The sequence below is a fragment of the Bombyx mori genome, chromosome 17 (genome assembly GCF_030269925.1).
Source record: "Bombyx mori chromosome 17, ASM3026992v2".
Taxonomy (NCBI): Eukaryota; Metazoa; Arthropoda; class Insecta; order Lepidoptera; family Bombycidae; genus Bombyx; species Bombyx mori.
In genome coordinates, this window is record NC_085123.1 from 3,958,864 (window position 1) to 3,981,718 (window position 22,855).

Genomic DNA, 22,855 nt, shown 5'->3' on the forward strand with positions numbered 1-22,855 from the left:
TACCAGCAAAAGCTTTATTAGCAGTAAAACTTATCGTTGCCGTTTCAAAATCTATTTTAATAAGTATATTGATACGCCTCTTAAACCTATAAAATTGCAGACGATCCTACTGAAAACGTCGTATCAACTTAAGGAATGGAGAAATCAAAGAAGAGGAAAAAATCCACTTTACAGACGCAAACAAGTCACTTTAAGTTTATTGAGCTGTAATCGAATTGTGACGTCCCTACGATCTAAGCCGGGGTCGGAGCCGCGAGCTCTACAGCCGTCCTTATCCGACCCATCCATTTAAATCTATGCTATTCAATCGTGCCGTCTCGCTCGCGTCCCAGGGGTGCCGCCGAGATTGCAATCTTTTGATTTATACCAACTATTAGGAGTGGCGCGGGATGTCTGTCGGAACGAGATCTCCGCGATAAACTCGGATACAATCGACGTTCGTGCTGATTATAGAAATATATTTATTTATTGCTCGTATACAGAATAGCATTGTTCATCAATTTTAGGGACATCACAGATGTATCGGTATTGTGATTCGATCTAAATTATCGTTAAGTCTTCAAAATATTATTTTAATCAATTGTTTTGTTCGCTCTCTATGTTTGGCGCGATTTGTTTTGAAATCTTTGAGATCTTGTTGAATTATAATAATTTGTGACATCTGTGGTCAACAACAAAAAAAAACTTCGTCACACATTTTATTATATTTATGACGTTGAAAGACTTATTATATATTCAAAATTTTGCCATTGTAACTTAATTATTTTTGTAGCGAAGCCGTAATATCTAAACTAGACCGTGAAAAATTACGCAAATTGCAACAAAGTTATAAAGTTTTTTCATGAGCACAAAATACAATTAAAAGAATAAGTGTCGTTTAAGTTTGATTATTAAAAAAAAATCAAAAGAAATCTAGATTATTTTAAATTACGTAACATCGACCTTATTTAAGTTTGTTGCATACAAAAAAAATAAACCTCAAAAGCGTAAATTATAGAAAAGTTATGTCAATATAATCTTTAAATTCTTCAATCAGTCTTTCAATAATATCTCAATTCAACGTGCTCTTTGTTATGAAGGGAAACAACGAATCTCTGACCAAAAGAAATGTATAAAGAGAAGTACCTATTGAGTGATTTTTTGCTATCGCACAGAACTCACAGCCTATGTGATGTTAGGTTGTTACAGGAGACAGTAGACCTGAATGTCGCCTTTCACCTTTAGACATGAGAGATGAGCGTATTTTTTTTATTGCTTAGTTAGGTGGACGAGTCCACGGCCTATCTGATGTTAAGTGGTTACCGGAGCCCATAGACATCTACAACGTAAATGCCACCCACCCACCTTGAGACATGAGTTCTAACGTCTTAGTATAGTTACAGCCCCTGTCCCGCCCTTCAAACTGAAACGCATTACTGCTTCACGGCAGAAATAGGCAGGGTGGTGGTACCTACCCGTGCGGACTCACAAGACGTCCTACCGCCAGTAATCACGCAAATATCTCTTCCCTCAAATCGAAACAGTTCGCGGGCGAAATAGGAAAGGTGGTGGTGTGTACCCATGCAATCTCATGAAACGACTTACCACTGGTAAAAGTATTGATTTATAAAAAAAAAACCAACGACAAGTGTAGAAGAAGTGTTGAAACAAAACTATGTACTAAACTAATTGCTATTGCAATTTCAATCGTAACAAAAAAACTAAATAAATCAAATGCTATATGTAATACAAAAGTCTTTTCGAATAAGAAGTTCACGAAATAAGAAAGATACGCCCCTAAAAGAATCCTATCAATGGTGCCCCATTCAAAACTGTATTATCTGTATTGAAACATTATTTCGGCTAAAGGTTATATAAAAAGCGGTGGTCGGCCGGCTCCCCGATGGCCGCTTAGCCCCGGGAAAGTCGAGAAAATAAGGGAAAAACGTTCCTCATTTATATTGAAAGGAAATCTTCAGATGGACACCCCTAAGTGGGCGGGAAACCGAATTGGGTGTAATAGAACGTTAGGGTATCACAGTTCGGTTTTATTTTGTGAAAATACAAAGAAATGTTATTGCACGCCATCCGCATGGACTGAGGACCAGTATAAAAAAAACTTCAAAATAATTGTTTATACTTTTTTCAAATAGGGAAAATATCATTGAATCTGAAATGAAAGGAAAATAAAAATTAACAAAAAAAAAAATTTATTGCCCTTGTAGGCAGACGAGTATACGGCCCACTTCAAGGTGCGTGGTTACAGTCGCCCATGGACTTCAGCAATGCCAGGGGCAGAGCCAAGCCTCTGCTTACCGTTAAGTATTATCCACAAGGCTCGTTTGAAGAAGGATATGTCATAGCGCTCGGGAAACAATAATATATAAAAACATAAATAGCTATTCAATTTAGGCTTTAAGTTTTATTTCTTTAGCTTTATTTTTAAATAAAAAACAGTCTTGACAACATAATAAATGACAATTAAATGCAAATGATTCTCGATTTTTTTAAACGAGGACCCAATTAGTTATGAGGGAAGTTAAAATTTTAACGTCAAAACAAGAACCGAGGCTATTTATTCTTAGCTACTCGACAATGATAATATAAATATAGCCGTTCGACATTTTAATAACACAGGATACACGTGTCGCATGTTAATCACGAATAAAAAAATAAAAAACGAATTAAATACTAAAGGCGTGAATATTTCACTTCCTTTACAGTCCGGAGTATTAGCTACTGACTCTTAAAACGATTCGATGATCATTAAGTTGACTCTAAGCATCGCTAATGCTTTGATTTGAAACGTATATATTATTACACAGAGCATTGTCGGTTTCGTCACGGTGCTCCAACTTCGCGTAAACCCTTTGTCGGATGACTCAAAGGTGATTAAATTATATTTGGCACGTGTTGAAAATAACACATGTTCACGCCTAACGTCTTAATTTCTTCGAGTGTTTCGTGTCGAATGCAACTCTCATGTGGGCTGTACTTTACGGATTGCTGTCGAAATATAATTATTATATTTCTTAATTTCTTTTTGTTTAACCCGTATGAGATAAGTGTTGCTCAAAATTAACTTAAACCATACTTAATACCTAGTTGTAATAAATATATTCTCAATCTTAGAATAGAATTAATCTCTCATTTATACGCAATAGCGGCCCGTTCCGGCTCCGCTCGGTTCTATAACAAAAATTTCAACGATATTTGAAGGTTTTTTTTTAGAAAGTGGTCCTTTTATTAAAAATAAATTGCGGCATAATTACAATAGTCAGACATATGCTGTCGCGACACTTTTTGTGATTAATAATGTGTTCTACAAAGTCGTAGTACATTATTTTGTTTTATGATCAATAAATAGTTTTTGCAGGGCACGCGATGTTAAGAATATTTTATGTATTTTTTTTACACCTTGGCTTTTACACATTATTGGAGTTTTTTTTTATTTTTTATATTGCTTCGATGGGTGGACGAGCTCACAGCCCACCTGGTGTTAAGTGGTTACTGGAGCTCATAGACATCTATAACGTAGACGCGCCACCCACCTTGAGATACAAGTTCTAAAGTCTCAGTATAGTTACAACGGCTACCCCACCCTTCAAACCGAAACGCATTACTGCTTCACGGCAGAAATAGGCAGGGCAGTGGTACCTATCCGCGCGGACTCACAAGTGGTCCTACCACCAGTAATTACGCCAATTATAATTTTACGGGTTTGATTTTTTTATTACACGATAAAGATCTAATTTTTTTCAAAAAAGATTATAGCCCTCGGGAAGAGTGTAGTTTCCAAACAGTGAAATAATTCTTCAAATCAGTTCAGAAGTTTCGGAGCCTATTCAATACAAACAATTATTTCCTCTTTATAATATTAGTATAGAGTATAGATATTGAACTATGTTAAAATCCTTAAACGAAGCTAAGGCAATTATGTGAGTATAGAAGTATCACTTGGAACCCTCATATAAATTATTCAATACGCGGGATCCTCTTATCGCAAAGACGAAACCCCAAATTGCCACACCTCAAGCCATTACTAGTTACTTCTATGTGCGTTACACATAGCGTTAAAAGTCGTCGTGGCCTAAAGGTTAAGACGTCCGGTGCATTCGTATGTAGCGATGCAACGGTGTTCGAATCCCGCAGGCAGGTACAAATTTTTCTGATGAAATACGTACTTAACAAATGTTATTGACTTCCACGGTGAATAACATCGTGTAATAAAAAACAAACCATCAAAAATAAAATTTGCGTAATTACTGGTGGTAGGACCTCTTGTGAGTCCGCCCGGGTAGGTACCACCACCCTGCCTATTTCTGCCCTGAAGCAGTAATGCGTTTCGGTTTGAAGGGTGGGGCAGCCGTTGTAACTATACTTGGCTGCAGCTGGCTGAATGGAACCGGAGGTATGAAAGCGGAGAAACCGCGGGGGTCACAAAAATGTTTTTCCCAGACGCTGGAGATGCATACCAAATCGTGCGCAAAATAAAGCCACGGGGGGTAATAACACAAGTACTAACAGGGCACGGTGGGTTCTCCGAATATTTGTACCGATTTAAGTGTAAGCAGAGCCCATCGTGCATCTGCGAGCCCAGCGCGATTGAGTCTGTCCCTCACATACTTCTGGAATGCCCTGTTTTTGCGACTGAGAGGTGCGAGTTGGAGCAGGAGCTACAGATGGGGCTGAGCCTTAACAGCATAAGCCACATTATGCGAGAAAAACAGGAAAGGGACATTCTGTTGAAGTATACAACGAAAATAGCCGAACGCACAATAAAACGTAATAAAGCCTGACCCATGCTTCCACCTTATTAGAAATAATATGGCCTGGTAAGCATGGGGACTTATTGTTAAAAAACAGTGTAACTTCACGGAATGTACTAACTTTGGAAATAAAAATTAAAAAATCAAAAACTCTAGGTAAACAGATAATAAAAAATGACAATAATTCACATAACCACTTCTAAGAGCTCTGACAAAGTCAGGGGAAAACGGGATTTATTTTATAAAAAAAAAAAAACTATACTTGGGACCTTAGAACTTATATCTCAAGGTGGTTTTAAAATTATGCATTAAAAATACATTCAATCAATAAAGAAAACATTACACACACTACCATGTATTTGACACACACACAGATATAGGTACTCTTTGTTTATTGCCAAACTTTTTTTATTGCTTAAAGTCTGTAGTTAAATTGAGAAACAGTTAATATTGCTTATCTTTCTTGGCGAAATATGTGCCTATAGAAATATAATAGTCTTTGACAATAGAACCATAATAATGTTCAAACTTATAATTTCGATTAATTATAGTCGAATTTCGACTACTGGGGGACCGCTAGTTATTTTAAATCTGTGTACTTACAGCGACTCTGCTCTCCTTGAGGTCCAGCCTCATGGCGAGCGCCTCTCGCATGAACACGTCAGGGTAGTGGGACGCCAGGAAGGCTCGTTCCAGTTCCTCCAGCTGCCACGAGTTGAAGTTAGTCCGCGACCGTCTTCTCTTTCCGCTGTCGCCATCATCATCTCCTACCCCACCTACAAGAAATTGAAGTTACCGATTAGCATCACTGAACTTATCTCAGTATTTAAGCATATGAAAGTGTGAGTAAATTTTTGATAAAAAAAAAATTAATAGTTTAAAAAAACTAATAACAAAATACGCTTTTATAGAAAATCCAACTAAAAAAATAGAAAATAAATTTTAATTAAATTGAATTAAAAATAATGTAAGAAAAAATGATTTTATTGTAAAAAAAAGCGTGTTGTGTGTTATTGTATTGTCATCGGTCCTTAATAAGTATACCAAATTTCGAGTTAGTCCGACGTTTTGAAGCGGGTCAAAATCATGTTCAAAGATTCCGTTACAAACATACATACGTCTGAAGCTAATAAAAGCGTATTAAAAACATTTTATCTGATTTATCCCGCCGATAAGTTGAAAATCAAAACTAATTAATGAATTACGTTCACCTATAACTGCATATTTACAATATTTTATAACACAAACCAGTTTCGATTTAAAGCCTCACACCACCACCGAGCATACAACAAATCAAGAGCCTTTAAAATCTCCAAACGAATTATAATATTGATGAAAGCGTCAAAAATTAATAACTCAATTAATAAAGCATCCCTTAATCGAATCTGAGAGTCGAAAATTGAAGACGGAACAGTAATAAAGACACCGGCAGCCGACAAACTCCATTTAGACAATTCCTGCGCAGTTAAAACAAAGCCGCGTACGGGGGCCCATAAAAAACAAATGATCTCCTACAAAGCGTCCGAACAAGTTTTAGAAAATAGAATATAATTTCTAATTTTCTCTCGGTGATTTTAATTAAAAACGTTCCCCGGAGAGCGGGACGCAGGCACCGCACCGCGACAAGAGAGACAGGGACGACGGTAAATCACCCGCTCGGCCCTCGGTGGGGCTAAATAAATTACAAGTGATTAAAGAGAACACGCTTCTGTTGTGTGTCGTTGTTTTGTGATTTCGGTCGTTTTTTAAAAGCGAATTATTGTACTAACACTCGCGCTAACGTAATCGGCTTGTTTCGGAACTAATAAGCGAACAAAACCTGTATTCTCGCTAGCTAATCTTTGAATGTGTTGTTTGGAAACGAAAGCCTAAAGTATCCACTGAGTTTCTTGCCGGATCTTCTCAGTGGGTCGCGTTTCCAAGTCCGGTGATAGATTCTGCGAAGCCACTGCTCTTGCTAAGGCTAAGGTTACCAAATTCTTTCAGATTGAACCTGTGAGCTCACCTACCCGTCCGCGAGAACTTGGAATAGCCCCTTAGGCTACCTGCAAATAGGTATACAAAAAAAAAGCCTAAAGTTCGATAGCTTTATTGAAACCTATTAACATTTTGTGCGAGAACAAAAATAACTTGTCCAGTTTCTGAAGCATTTCAATTAACCTTCGTTCACTGTTAGCCAAACTTTACATACATCGATACGTTATGTTGTCGCCTTAAGAGAAATCGTAAATTATTCACGAACGAAAGAGACCGGCTTAAGGCAATTAACGTAGGCGCGAAAGGAACAGATGATGGTTATTGTATTAAAACAAACGATCGCCTTGGGCCCACAGACAACAGTTTTGGCGCACTTTAATTTAGTCTGTTACATGTTTTAGTGTCGCAGGGGTCGGGGGTGGGGCGTTGGGGGAGGGGTGTTCTTCGTTCTAAATATCTGCTATAGAGGGTGTAGCGCGGTTAATAATTTTGGTTCAGTGAATAATTTCTACTTTATTTAGAACGGCGAAGGAAGGTATTTTAATCTTTGACGAGTTACTATGTTTTATTGTTTTGGAACGAAGTTTTGGAATGAAGTTCCTTATGGGACGATGCGGAGGGGTACCCTAACCGGGAAAGAACGTCCTTAACGTAAGATTTTTATTATTTATGTATAGTCTTAGTATGATGGTTATTATTATTATTCATATAAATAGCTGTTTCTTTGCATATTATTATTGTATATTTTTTATAAATCATTGTGAATAAAATAAAGTTGATAACTTTGTTAAGTAGTTTTATTTTATTTTTATCAATAGAAAAATCATAATAAAAAATGTATACCCGAATAATTATTTTCTTTATACCTCGAATAGAACTTAATATTAATATTTTTATAATAAGGAACTTCGTTCCTATCCGGTGTCCCACGACACCACACACTTTTTTTTTTTTGAGTTTTGATAAATTTAGTAAGTTAAGGTACTTTCGAACCTGCAAAATATATTATTACGCAATTACGTTGGCTTTATTAAAAAACTTGTATGTACTCGTATCGAGCGTTGTGACCGTGCCGATGTTCAAAACCCGCGGGCAGTTTCTAAGACTTCTACTGAAATACGTACCAAATAGATTCTCACAAATAATTTCCACGCTGAAGGAAAGACTTCGTGTAATAAAAAGCAAACCCGAAAATGTTAGGGATTAGCGTAATTTCCAATGGTAGCGTATTGTAATTCGTCACGGGTACCATTATCCCATTTCTGCCGCAGAGGATTGCGTGCGTCCTGTTAGAAGAGTGAAACAGTCGGAATATAATTCAGATTTCGACATATTACATCGTGATGGGCTGCGTTGCTAATGTTAATGAAATACCGGGAACCACTTTCCACAAACTCAATTCGTTTGTCGGCAATAAAATAATTTTTAAAGATTATATATATTTTTACTTTGGATCCTGAGTCACGGATACCGGTGTGCTTAGTGCGACTTTTTTAACTTCTCGATCACGTAAAAGTTAACTTAAAATTTAATGGAGAGAACAGCTTCCCTTCATTTACCACTCGCACTAAGCACAAAGAAACACACATACGAGAAAAATGAAGTTTTATTTTTATTGGACTTGTAGGCAGATGAGCATACGGCTGACCTGATGGTGAATGGTTACCGTCGCCCATGGACTTCAGCAATGCTAGGGGCAGAGCCAAGCCGATGCCTACCGCTTAATACTCTCCAAAAGCCTCGTTTGAAGAAGGACATGTCATAGCGCTCAGGAAACACCGTGGAGACCAGACCTCTGGAAACGCACTGTGGATGACCGCAGTGGCTCCAGGTAGTATGAACGAACTCTACTCCGGTGACGGGCGGTGCGATGGTAAAAACGAGATGATGGTATCCGAATACGAACTTTGTGGTACATTAAATTAACTAAATATTTGGAAAACTAGACTCGTTTTCCAGAGCCCTCGATTTGAATCACGTGTTAATTGAACAAGAGCATAAGCACATAGTATGTAAAACAAAGTCGCTTTCTCTGTCCCTATATCTGTCTGTCCCTATATATGCTTAAATCTTTAACACTACGCAACGGATTTTGATGTGGTTTTTTTTAATAGATAGAGTGATTCAAGAGGAAGGTTAATATGTATAATAACATCCATTAAATAGTGGAGAAATCAATAATAAATTACAGTTTCCGAAGCGAAGCGAGGGCAGGTCGCTATTACCTACTATATAAAGTGATAAAACAGATAACATTAAAAAAGAAATAGCAATACATTATTAACATACGAGAAATTTCGCTTCAATAAATACAATTTACATTTTTATATTTCTATTAGACGTAGTATAAGAGGGTATCATGAATCACATGCAATTTACGTGATATTTTGGCGAGATCCATATCTTTATTCGTGTATTGTCTGATTGCTTTTTCATTGGGCTATTATGTAGATTTATTGTGGTTATATCAGCTAAGATAAGAAATGTTGGTTTCGTTAAAGTGTTTAAACGTAAAAATAAAACAGATTTTCATAGAATTTATTATTTTACGAAATTCAATTAGGTTTCACAATATTTCTTATGTTTCTAATGAAAGCACGTTCGTTTATTAGCATTAACTAATACGCATTACGATGTTGTTTGTGTGTTGTTTTTTTTATTTTTTTATTGCTTAGGTGGGTTGACGAGCTCACGGCCCACCTGATGTTAAGTGGTTACCGGAGCCCGTAAACATCTACAACGTAAATGCCGCCACCTACCTTGAGATATAAATTCTAAGGTCTCAGTAGTATAGCTACTATGGCTGCCTCACTTTCGCTAGTTTTGAGTATCAGAAGTACTTTCAAAAGTAGTCATTGTATCAAATCGTAGAAATAGCCTCGGATATTGAATTTGGTATTAGTCCATGGACAACATAAATAAATGCCAACGCCCACCATGTCGGTTAATTCGAAGTCTAAATTATGATGTCTCTCAATTAACTAAAATTTTGTAAGGCTGATATAAACATAGTGACCTCTGTTTTTAATGTGACATAAATTATATATAATATTCAATTTCGATGCAATAAAATATTCACCTTAAATCTAGGCTAATGTTATGTTGATAAAATAACGTTAGGAAATGACAAGAACCAATTAAAATGCTAATGAAATTAGGCTATTATGTATGTATTTGTTTATTGATATTTGTTGATTGGAAAATAATTATTAATATTCCTTCCGGACTAAGATATATAAGTGCTTAAAAATCCTGAATTAATCTGTCTCCTTTTTTATGAGTTATAAAAAATCGTTTGTCCAACGCTAGCATATTAGGGGCGGAATGCAGAACATGTTTTTACTGATGGTAGGACCTCTTATGAGTCCGCGCGGGTAGGTACCATCACCCTGCCTATTTCTGCCGTGAAGCAGTAATGCGTTTCGGTTTGAAGGGCGGGGCAGCCGTTGTAACTATACTTGAGACCTTAGAACTTATATCTCAAGGTGGGTGGCGCATTTACGTCGTAGATGTCTATGGGCTCCAGTAACCACTTACACCAAGTGGGCTGTGAGATCGTCCACCCATGTAAGCAATAAAAATAATAATGTTAAAGAAAATATAACGTTAAAACGAGCGAAACAGCGAGCTATCGATATTTTAACGCAACTTAGACCCCAATAACCCTCCAGTAGCATGACTATGAGCTGAGACACTAAGTCGTACTCTCTTTGTGTTTGTCTAAGTCTATTAAGGTGTAGGTACGACTCTATTTGATTTTGCTCCTTTTTTTGACGTGACAACGTCTTATAATTCGATGGCGCCGGCTGCACGCACGAAAAAACATGACTCATGCGGCGTTACCTCGCTCTGAGGCGAAGTATGAAGTTCAGTGAATAGTGAATGTGTTTTTTTTGTTGCCTTTGTAGGCAGACGAGCATACGGCCCACCTGATGGTGAGTGGTTACCGTCGCCCATGGACTTCAGCAATGCCAGGGGCAGAGCCAAGCCGCTGCCTACCGCATGTGTTGTCAATTGTTTATAGCAACGATAATTGCGATGATTGAAAAATGAAACCATTCCATCAGTATTTTCTTATGACGTTGTCACTTTCAACTATCGTCAGTAAACCGACTTTACAGACAACCGATTTTTTTTTTATTTCAATCGCTCTCCTGTGCCCTTGCGATACAAAGAATATGTCATTTAGTGAATAGGAAACTATTTTTATCGATTACAAGTCTGCCTTGAAAGTAACTGGAAGTATATATATGTTAATATCGATAATCTCTGGTATCGGCATACGTACGTAATTACTATGTTTATTAAGCTTTAAGAGTTGGAGGCGAAATTAATTTCCATTTAAGGTTGTTTCTAGATTAATTTTATATAGTAATTCATTTATATTTTCGTTATAGTTATATATAAAACTGGCACTGCTTATATAAAATCTAATTTAGATAGTTAATCTCTTAAGCGCCAAATAGCTACAAATTTGTAGTAAGGTATTTTTTTTGTCTTCTTAATTTTTTTTTTGTAAAATGCAAAATTATTAATAAATCTTAATTCAGAATACATCAATTCATGTTTTTTGTATCAGATTTCTAAAAATTTTGTCCTTAAAGGCTTAAATGTTCGGTTTTCGTAGTTCGTAGAAGTAATTAAATTAAGTGGTATTCACGTTGAGGTCTTAAGCCTCAGTGACCACTTCTACTGTTTGTAACTAACTAAGAAAAACCCACGAAATAGCGTGTACCCAGTGAACGGCCTGCCTTGGAGAATATAGTTTGAACGTCATCCGTGACCAAGAAAATTTAAAAGTATCCGAAACGTCAGAAATAATCTGATGACCATTAAGAATGCGAGAGTAAACCAAACTGCAAAAGCAGTTTTAATTGATCAAAAGCAATAAAAAAAATAATCTTCAAAAGTACCATAGTTTGGCGGTTGAAATTATTAATTATTTGTAAAATTGCTGTAACATGTCATAGTTTGTTATTAGATATTGCTGTACATGCCTGTAACTGGCTTACATACCAGTACTTAATTATATATAAGTTAATTTTAAGCTTGAATGTTTTGTGTGTATTGCTGTTGGTGTGTCTATATAAATAAATAAATAAATTATGTTACCTATCGTTTAATAACGCGGATTATTTAACGCATTAAGATTACGATTTGAAAAATAAAACGAAACACACATGAAAACAGTCTCTAACGATCAATCCGGGATCCGGTTCCCTGGAAAACACTTCAAGTACACGCGCAGACGCCGAAGAAGTCGTAAAACTCCCGGCTATATGTCGAAGCACTCCCACCGCTTTATAATTTCATCATTCTTCGAATCAATTGAGTTTAAGGCGATAAAATTTATCAACGATGACACAGTTCGATATTTTCGCAGCCAAACTGTAGGGGTTTTTTGAAGAGAAAACTTTTTAAGCGTCGTTGTGATTTGAGACTCAATGAAACGATATTGACATTCGACAAGCGCTACTAATAATAAAAAGTAGCTTATAATTAAAGTAAAAGCACGCTTAAATAGCGTACAGACCTTACAATTAATTTTAAGGTTGACGCTAGGGAAGATACAATACCTATATGAAAGCGAATTTATAAAATTATTGTACTGTCATCAGTCCTTGATGCGTGTTTAAATTTCCAAGTTAAGCAGACGTTCTGAAGTCGTTGAAAAGTACATTAAAAATATCGTTGTATATAAGCTTACTTATCAATCTAAAAACGTATACGGGCAATATATATACATTTATAGGATTTAGCCTGGAAGATAATGAGATAGAATACTTCTGAATTTCATTTTCGCTTCGCGTGAGTTTAACACAATGTTTTACTTAATTTAAAATTGTAAAAAAAATCACAATATCTCGTGTGTAGTAAAGTCTCAAAAATATTTTTATTCCGATTTTTATTGGTTAAGATTTACAAATGGAAACACATCGTATGTCAATTTAGAAATGAAAAAAAGAGCATTGCAATAAATATATATTTTTTTAAATTAATTCTGTTCAACATATAAAGTTAATAATTTACCTCATGAATATCTCGGGTATTTCTTTCAAAGTTTTGAACTTACACGTACAAATTCAATTAGACTAAAGTCAATCTTGGTTTTATTTCGTGGAACCAGTTCCAGCCTACTTAATAATGCCACTTTTGTAAGCAATGTCTTCATTGAGATGTACAGGCTTGCAATCGGGTTGCAAACACAATTTTTTTTATATGAATTATGATAAAATGTTTAAATATTATATAAAGCGTAGGTAAAAGAGGGAGGGATATTTCCAAAATATGAAACCGCATTAGTGCTAAGTGGTAAAGACAGTAAAAGTTTTAATATTGTAGTATTGGGATCTTGGCACATAACAATAATATTATTCCACTGTTGATCACAATTTTAATCTTCTTTTCTAAAATCTTCTTTATTAAAAATCAATTAACACTTTTTACGCTTTGCTTATTCAACCGTCTTTGCAATCTTACTTTTCTCTGTCATTATGTCTGTCATTCTCTTTTCCCTTTCTTACCGTTTTCTCTTACTCAGATCTTAACGCTCCGTTTCACACTATTTTCATACGTTCCATTCTTACCAATCCCACAATATAAAAAAAATATTCTAATACAGCATTAAAGTTTAAAATGTGCTTATTTGAAAAGAGAAAACAATTTATGAAATTTAAAAAAATGTAAATTGCAAGTGCAGTTTTTAGCGTTTATACCTAGTCAGGTCATAAATTCTGTCACATGTTTAATGTAAAATAATTGAAACAAGTTTATTCATTATGTAACCATTCATATATCAAAATGAACTTAACAAAACATAGATTCTTATGTCACTAAAGTTTATTCAAAATGACCTCCGTGATTTTGAATATAGGCCTTCAATCTGCGCGGCCAGTCGTCTATCGCAGCACGAACGAGGTCCATGTCAATATCGGCGGCTGCCTTAATCAAGGATGTCTTGAGTGACTCCAAATTGGGATGAGGCTTTAAGCACGCCTTTTCCTCCAAGTGTTGCCATATCTTGGAATCTAACGGATTCAAATCTGGACTGGAGGAGGGCCAGTCTTCGTGCCGGATGAAGTCGATTTCACGCGCCGCTAGCCAGTCTTGTGTGCTCTTCGCTCTATGAGCTGGCGTCGAATCTTGTTGGAATACCCAGTGCCTGTTAATGAACATGGTATGAGAAACAGGTTCCACAAGGTTCGTCAGGACTGTATTTTGATACACAACTGCATTCGTTCTTACACCTTTTTCACAAAAATGTACCTCTGTTAAGCCCCAATAAGAAACTCCCAACCATACCATGAGCGAGGATGGAAAATGACCTCGTTGGACACGCGGAATACGGTTGCTCGCTTCTTCACTACTGTGTGCGTACACCTTATCATTTTGTTTGTTGTAGCTCTCTTCTACAGTAAAAAATTTTTCATCCGAAAAAAGAATTTCCCGATATTTTTTTCCCGCGTACCGCTTCAACAAAGCGCGGCATCTCTTCAGTCTCAGGTCCATTAGACGAGCATTCAAACGATGTCCTGTTTTTCTTCGATATGCCCGATGCCTAAGTCTTCATTTAACACCCTTTTCACCGTGGTTCTGCTTAACCCCATCTGAAGGGCCAACAGTTTCTGCTTACGTTTGGGATTTCTTTGAATTCGCGCCTTCACAGCTTTTATTACTGCTGGAGTCCTAACAGACCGAGGGCGACCATTTCTTGACCTGTCATCTACACTAGAGTCTTCATTGTATCGTTTGATGGTACGATAAACGAATCTTTTGGTTATATTCAAATTTTTCAGTATGTTAAAAATTTGAATTGGCGCGTAACCGCAACGATGCAACGCAATAACTGCAACACGGTCTTCTTTAAGCGTCCACTCCATATTTAAAAATGAGTAAAATTCTAAAAGTATACATTTTTATTTTCATGAACGATTCGGAATTCGAATTCAATAAACTTTTTTGTGGCCAGCATTCTAAAAGAAAAGTTTTTACTGTGTGACAATACTTATGACCTGACTAGTTATATTAAAAGAATCAAATTTATCGAATCTTACAGTCTCATTAAATTATTACGAAAAAATATTAGTGCGTCATTTACACACGACTGTTCACTCAAAACACTGACTGAATCACAGAACGATGTTTCTAGTGAACTCAATTTCACGCTCCAACATTCCTAAAGAGACGTAGCTTCGGTCCCTATAAGCCTGCATCAAATATCTTGTATACGTCACATCTATAACATCTTTGAAGTGTTAACAGCCGACTGCGTGCGTCTCTGTCGCGCCGGACCCGCTAAATTCCGCTGATTCGGGTGAAAAATTATAACTTTATTACGGTCGATTATCGAAAATTAATTTCTCAGGATCGTAAGAAAATTACTGAGTACGCGACACAGCGCTCGCTCGAGTTCGGGACGAGCGCCAATAAAAAAATACCTATACGGTTGTTTCGCTTATTTAATCTTTAAAATACGTAATTTCGTATGAACAAGTAAACATAGTCGTTATACCTGACCATGGTCCGAACAAAATTGAACTTTTACTCCTCGGTATTGTGTTTAATTCGTACCACTTTCACGACGTAAGATAAAATTTTGATATAATTTGGTCATGTTTTTGGAGCTTGATGTTTATTTAAAAGTAGATCGTGATTTTGATCCCGTACGGATTGGGTGTGAAACGTATTTGGCATCATCATATGCATCTTTTTATCGTCGTTTTTGTATCTAATTTAGTATTTCCATACAGTAACTTCAATTGATCTTATAGTAGTCACATTGTAAGATTAATAAAATCGATCTTACTATAGCTACTTATTGAAACTTATTTTACGGTATAATCTCAAGTTTTTCATTGTCATTTTATTATTTCAGTCGCCCTTGACCACGACAACGGTAAAGTATCCGAAATACCGCGAATGGTAAGTAAAAACATATGGAAGTTAATCGTAAAAGTAGTTTTAATTATGTCCTCTTATTCTTCGTTGTTTCATCATTACTAAGGATCGCGACAGCACTTTTTTATTTTATTGCTTAGATGGCTGGACGAGCTCACATCCCACCTGGTGTTAAGTGGTTACTGGAGTCCATAGACATCTACGACGTAAATGCGCCACCCACCTAGAGATATAAGTTCTAAGGCCTCAAGTATAGCTATTTCCATGAGGATCGGTCTGCTTTTTTTTTTTTTTTTTTTTATGATTGAAAGTTTACTGGTGGCCCGAAGGCCTTTCCAGTTTCACCAGGACAGGTGGGCGAGCAAAGGCTCAGCCAGGAGGGGTGGGATTTGCTAACAGCTACCCGAGCGCCTCCGAAGGAGACCTAACAACTCAAGAGTAGCTGCTTCGCGAATGAATCTACTACCGGATCGGAATCGCGACCCGCTGAGAAGATCCGGCGAGAAACTCAGCGAGCTGATTCATGGGTTAGGTTGCACGGCGAACTCTTTGTCGAGTTCGACGAGTACGGTTACCGAGGTCCCTAAGCCTGCTCCTAGAGCTGAAGGCGTCTAGTGCAAAGGTTATTGGATCTGATGGATCCGTAAGGACGTGTCTAGGGCGTCGACGGTGACTGGCTCCTGCATGATCAGGATTCGGGGAGTAGTCAGCGGCGGCTACGATAAGGCGATTATCATGACGCATAGCCTTATCGAAGTACCGTTCCGACGCTGACTTCATGTATTTCTGTATAGATTCGAGGCCCAGGTCGTCGTGTAGGTCAACGTTCCTCACGAACCACGGAGCTCCGACGGCTAACCTGCAAAAGCGGGATTGTAGAGATTGAAGGGTGTCTATGTGTGTGCGGGCCGCGTGAGCGAACACCACACTCGCGTAAGTCATGACGGGCCTTATGCAAGTTTTGTAAAGTGTCACCTTGTTCCGAAGGGACATTTTACTCCGCTTACAGATCATGGGGTAGAGTCTATCGAGAATAAACGCGGCACGGTCACGGACTGATTTTATATGCGGGCGGAATGTCATCGATGCATCCAGGGTAACGCCCAGGTACTTGACCTTCCTGGCCCAGGGAATGGATTGACTAAAGAGAGTAATCGGGGGTGTGAGATTCCTCCTCCTAATACGGGAGGAAATCCGTGTGGAGCTTCCCCTCTGAAATAGCACCGCAGTACTTTTCGCTGGGTTGATGTCTATGCGCCATTTTCGGAACCACTGTCCTAGGGCTAGGGCTGCGCTCTGAAGCTTCTTCGCGATTAGGGACTTGTTTCTACTGGAATAGTAAACAGTCGTGTCGTCGGCGAATAAAGCTAAATGGGTCGGCGGCGACCGGGGAATATCGTTAACGAATAAGCTAAATAGGAGGGGTGAAAGGACAGAGCCTTGCGGGACTCCAGCTGTGAGAGGTCGTGGGGAGGAGCGGGTTCCCTCGACTCGATATCGAAAAGAGCGGTTCGACAAGAAGTCCCGTATGATGAGCACGAGACTATCCGGCACACCCATGTTGAATAGTTTGAAAATCAAACCGTTGTGCCAGACTTTGTCGAACGCTTTTGCGACGTCGAAGAAGAGAGCTCCCGTTTATAACGGTTTTGGTCGATTAAGCCCCACAAGAATGTGCTCCGTGAGGCGGTGCACCTGTTGAACGCATGAGTGATTTGTACGGAATCCGAATTGTTCATCGATGAGAATGCCCTTGGATGAGACGAAGTCTCTGAGGCGTTTGTAGAGCAGACGCTCATACAGTTTGCCTAGAGACATGAGGAGGCTAATCGGGCGGTAGCTCGTCGGATGATTTTTTGGTTTACCGGGTTTATGTATGCCGATAACGTCCGCTTCTTTCCACACCGCGGGAAAGATACAGTTCGCCATAGCGGCATTGAAAATAGATGCCAACATCACGATGAGTTGGACGGGTAGAAGTTTAATAACGCGGTTGGATATACCGTCGGAACCGGGAGCCTTGCGAGGACGTAGGTCTTTGATCAAGTCTTTAACTTCCATCGGGGTGACGGGTGGTAACGCATCCGAGGGTGGCAAGGAGACTCTGCGTTCTACCTCACTGTCTACTAATTCTACATGAACAGGGTCCACGGATTGAGTGCTGGGCGTGCACTGGGTTTGCAATGTATCGGCCAGCAACTCTGCTTTTTCGTCATCATCAAACGCCGCGAGTTGGCCTAAGGGGCCTACGAGGGGGGGCATAGTTACTACCGTATCCGATTTGAGAGTACGAGCTAAGCGGTAGTAAGACCTTTGGGAGGGCGCGAGTCCTTCTAAGAAATCAGACCATCTGGCATCTCGGACTTCGGCGATGCGAGACTTTACGTCGCGTTGTAGGGCACGCATTCGAATACGATTTTCCGCGGTAGGATACCTGTCGTAGGCGCGTATCGAGGCGTTCTTAGCTCTAAGGAGTTCCCTAATATCGTCGGACAATTTGAAGCGGTGAAGGAAGTCCTCCGCTACAACTTGTTTCGATGACCTATCTAATGTCGAGGTGATGTGTGACGTTAAGATGTCTATGGCTTCAGCGGTATCCTGAGGAGACGGGATAGAGTCCGGGTTAAACGGGAGCGATGGTGGATCAGATTCAGCCAGGCTGATGCCCAGCGTGTGCCAATCCACCACAGTCCTCGTGACGGGAACGGAATCGGGAGCGCGACCGAGCTTCATAACGACGGGACGGTGGTCTGAATCTAACTCTGAAACTACTTCGATCGAGTGTAAGCGCAGAGTTACGTTTTTTAATAACGCTATGTCGAGTATATCCGGGCGATGCGCGATATTTAGCGGGTAGTGAGTCGGGGTTAGCGGAGCGACGATATCGAAGGCGAGATCATCGACTAACGCGTCAAGCCGCCTGCCATTCGGGGTTGTGGTGTGTGAGTTCCACCTGATGTGTTTACAATTTAGGTCGCCCGCCAGAATGACAGAGCTCCCCATACCGAGCAGCGCCTCGATATCACTGCTTAGAACGACCTTATCCGGTGGAAGATAAACGGACGCGATAACGATCGGCGCGTGTCCCGTCAGTGAGATTCGGCACACTGATGCTTCGATATTAGCGAGCGCGGGAGGATCGAGCGGGACGCAATGCAGGGCTCTTCTATAGTAAATGACGGTACCACCACCACGGGCAGAGAGCCTGTCGTTCCTGACCATGTTATAGTTCGCGATTTTAGGGTCACGGCGCGCGGGCTTAAGTAGGGTCTCCTGCACTAAAAAGATATCAATTTGATGGTCACGCAAAAAGTCAGAAACCTGATCACGTTGATTTGCGAGACCGTAAGCGTTAAAAAATCCTATCGTTACGGATAGGGGCTTTATTCTACTTATATACGCCATTGATTACCGGCGGAGTGAGGGGAGGACGTACGTATTTAATGACGCGTATACGTCGGCGTATTCTTGCACAACGGCGATAAAGTGTTGTGCAGTGGAGGCAGCGCGAATGGCGTCGCCCAAAGCGTTAACGCGCTCAAAGTTGATCGACTGAAAGAAGTCGATCGCTAAAGCGAGATTGTCGGACGCGGTCGGAGGGCAAGTCGCGGGAGAGGGACGAGTTGCGGGGGCGGGACGAATCGCGGAGGAGGGAGTTGTAACCGTGTTCGTGTACGACAGCGGTTTCGCCCAAGCCGAGACACTGGGCACCGGCGCCGGAACGAACGCTGGCTTAGCCTGCGACACAGAGGGTGCCGAGGCTTTGATGTCTGGGCCGGAAGCTCGGAGGCGGTTTTGGCGGGCGACGCGGCGATTTATTTTCGGGGCTCGGGGGCATCCGCGGTAATTTGCGGGGTGACCCTGTGTACGACACAGGACGCAGCTAGGCGGTTCCGTCGCGGTTTTTTGATCGCGAGTGCAGAGGGCCGTGGCGTGATCTCCTAAACACTTGACGCATCGGGGGCGCGCGTGACAGTTGCGGGAAGAATGCCCGTATAATTGGCAGTTATGGCACTGGCTAGGTGTGCCTTTCTTGTGTGGGGTTTCGACGGCGATTCCGGAAAGGCTACAGACCGTTCGGATGTTGAATATTTGCTTACCCTCGGGGGTAGGCTGGAGGGCGACGAGAACCATGTTATATGGCTCCCTTCCGCGACCTGTGTGCATGCGGTGTACGGAGTTAACCGGTAGGCCTTGTTCGAGAAGGTCGGCCTTGACTAGCTCGGCATCCAACTCTTTAGGGATGCCACGTATGACGACACGGAGTTCGCGCTCCTCCTGGAGCGTATACGTGTGGAAACTTATACGCTCCTTACGGAGGTAAGAAGAGAGGGCCCTATGGTCGTCGGGTGTTCGAACCTTAATTTGAATGCCGTTCGCGAGGTTACGGGCATTCGTGAAGTTGATATTTTTGGCCTTAAGGGCCAGGGAGACTCGATCCCAAGCTGCCTTCTCTTGGAGGATTACCGGCGGAGGGGTCTGGGTTTTATTTTGTGCCACCGGACGCGGCGACGGAGTGGCACGGGCTGGAGGCGCAACGGGAGTCTGAGGGCGGGGGCGCGACGCGTTCGCGGCTTTGCTAATTTTAGCGGCCGCGGGAGCTCGAGACTCCGCGGCACGCTTCTTACCCTTTTGTACCAGGGTGAATCCATCCGTCGATGAGGTGGGAGCGAGGTCGACCTCCATCTCCGAGTCAGAGTCGGAGGACGAGGAGGCGGGCGCAGGTGACCTACGAGCAGGTGTTTTGGAGGGCACGACGGAGGCTGCGGATGATCGCGCTGCTGGAACGGTGGCCACGGCGGACGACGCAGCAGTTTTACTCGCCAGTATAGGCGACGCGGGAACGGCAGGCACGACGGAGGCTGCGGTGCTCGATGCAGAAGCTTTGCACGCAGGTACAGGCGACGCAGGAGCAGCGAGCTCGGCGGAGTCCACGAGAGGGCTCGCGATGTGATCGGCCTTGAAGGCCAGAAACTCTGAGGCGAGCTGTGGGTGGCGAAGTCGGAGGAATTCCGCGAATACAGCGTCCATGATCGCTGAGTGCCCAGGTGGGGCGGCCCCGGGTCTTGAAAACACTCGCCTTGCGGCGAGGCCCCAACTTCTCGGACCTGAGCGGTTCTATTGAACACAGGTGGCGATGCGGCACGATTACTACAGGACAAAGAAAAAACACAACAAAACGGAAATAACAAAAAGAAACAGAACAATTAACCACTTCCAGGAAAACAGTTTGTCGGCAGATGTACCACGAACACAGAAACAACAAAAGGAAACAAAACAAATAAAAACTTCCAGGAAGAGCACTTAGTCGGCAGATGTACCACGAACACAGGCCGCGCGAACAATGGCCGGGCTAACAAAAGCCGGGCGAACAAAGACCGGGCAATCGAGTGGTCGATGAGCACGTCCGCACGTGACGGGTGCCTCTATCGGAATGATCGGTCTGCTGCGAAGCGGACTGCCTGTGAGATGCTGTCTTCAACTGTCTTCTTTATAGTTTCCGACAGTCTTGCTGGTGCCCTGCCTTTGGCCCCTTTCCCCTCGAATAGACCAAGAATGAGAAGCTTTTCCAAACTATTCCTTGGAGAACGCGTGATATGTCCGAAAAAGATGAGTGTTCGATCTTAGCAATTATGTCTATAGCCCCCGAAGCCCGAAGAAAATACTATTTTTACTTCTTCTAAACCTAAATCTAATCTAAATCTTTGTACTAACTTTCTTCAGAGAGAAACTATACAAAAACGAATATTAGCCGACGAAATACTTACTATCGTTTCTCTACACTCTGCGGAATGACAAAATCTTAGCATAAGTTCGGTGTTTCTGTAAGTTTCTAACTTTAACACGTTTTGTATGCTAAAACGAGATATGGAGTTTCATCAAGCAGATATATACTTGTTTTATTGGAGAAATAGGTCTCAAATATATAACATAAAAGTACCTAATATAATTTCATTTTTTCTTTCCTACCTATGCTGATAGCCTTGAGAGGCTATATCAGCTTCGCCCTAACGTGTAGATCAGCTCACGGGGCTCAAACTGGAGTGGTGCTAACACTGGCCCTAGAAAGAGCAGTGCTTCGCAGAATCTACCACCGGGTCGGAGACGCGACCCACTGAGAAGATCCGGCGAGAAACTAAGTAGGCTGTGTCTGTGGGTTAAATAATTTCATTGAGAATTGAACTAAACTACTAACTAAAATTCGACTTAAATCATTTTAACAATTATATCAGTCATTTTCTTGTGATCACGAACTCTTTTTTTTTTATTATATCAATTTAGAACAAAAAGAAACATGCATTGTCGTGTAAAGATTGTTTCGCTATTGTTTTGATTTAGATGTTTGGGCTGTGTTTTTTTTTAATGGTAGGGCGTCTTGTGGTCCGCCCGGATATTCATCATCAGCCCTTTTTTGTCCCTATTCTGTATATATTCTGCGAAGCGGCCATGTTCCGGTTTGAAGATGGGACAGCTTGACATAATTGGGACTACGACCTAACGTCTCGAGGTGGATGACGGCATTCCAGGTTATGATGTCAACGGGCTTCGATAACTATTCCACACCAGCATATTAACAACAAGAAAAAATATAATCACTTCCACAATGGACTCAAAGCTAATGACACCTCCTCATATAGTGAAATCATTCAAAGTTCTTAAGCTGGGCATCTACACCCTCGGAAAACATTACAGCGGTTTCTCGTCGGATCTTCTCAGCGGGTCGCGATTCCGATTTGGTAGTAGAATCATTCGCGAAGCAGCTGCTCTTAAGTTGTAAGGTCTCTCTTGGAGGCGCTCGGGCTGACGTTAGCAAATCCCACCCCTCCTCGTTGAGCCTTTGCTCGCCCACCTGTCCTGGAGAAACTGGCCTCTTGGCCACCAGTAAATCCTCAATCATAAAAATAATAATTACAACGGTGTCTGGTAAAAAGGCTCATATTACCTCTTACTATTACTTCATTATTTACTGGTGGTAGGATCTCTTGTGAGTCCGCGCGTGTAGATACCACCACCCTGCCTATTTCTGCCGTGAAGCAGTAATGCGTTTCGGTTTGAAGGGTAGGGCAGCCGCTGTAACTATACTGAGACCTTAGAACTTATATCTCAAAGTGGGTGGCGCATTTACGTTGTAGATGTCTATGGGCTCTAGTAATCACTTAACCAGGTGGGCCGAGGATTAAAAAAAAAAAAAAAAAAAATATCGCCTACTCTTACTATCATTACAACACAAA

At 40.7% G+C, this 22,855-nt stretch overlaps 1 protein-coding gene across 1 annotated transcript in view; it reads right to left on the reverse strand.

Moving 5' to 3' along the window:
• Window positions 1–22,855, reverse strand: part of LOC101740529 (homeobox protein unc-4) — a 62,164-nt gene that overhangs the window by 21,340 nt on the left and 17,969 nt on the right. The window contains exon 2 of the mRNA XM_004921896.5: window positions 5,352–5,524. Within this exon, the coding sequence (XP_004921953.1) occupies window positions 5,352–5,524 (173 nt within the window). The remainder of the gene's footprint in view (window positions 1–5,351; window positions 5,525–22,855) is intronic.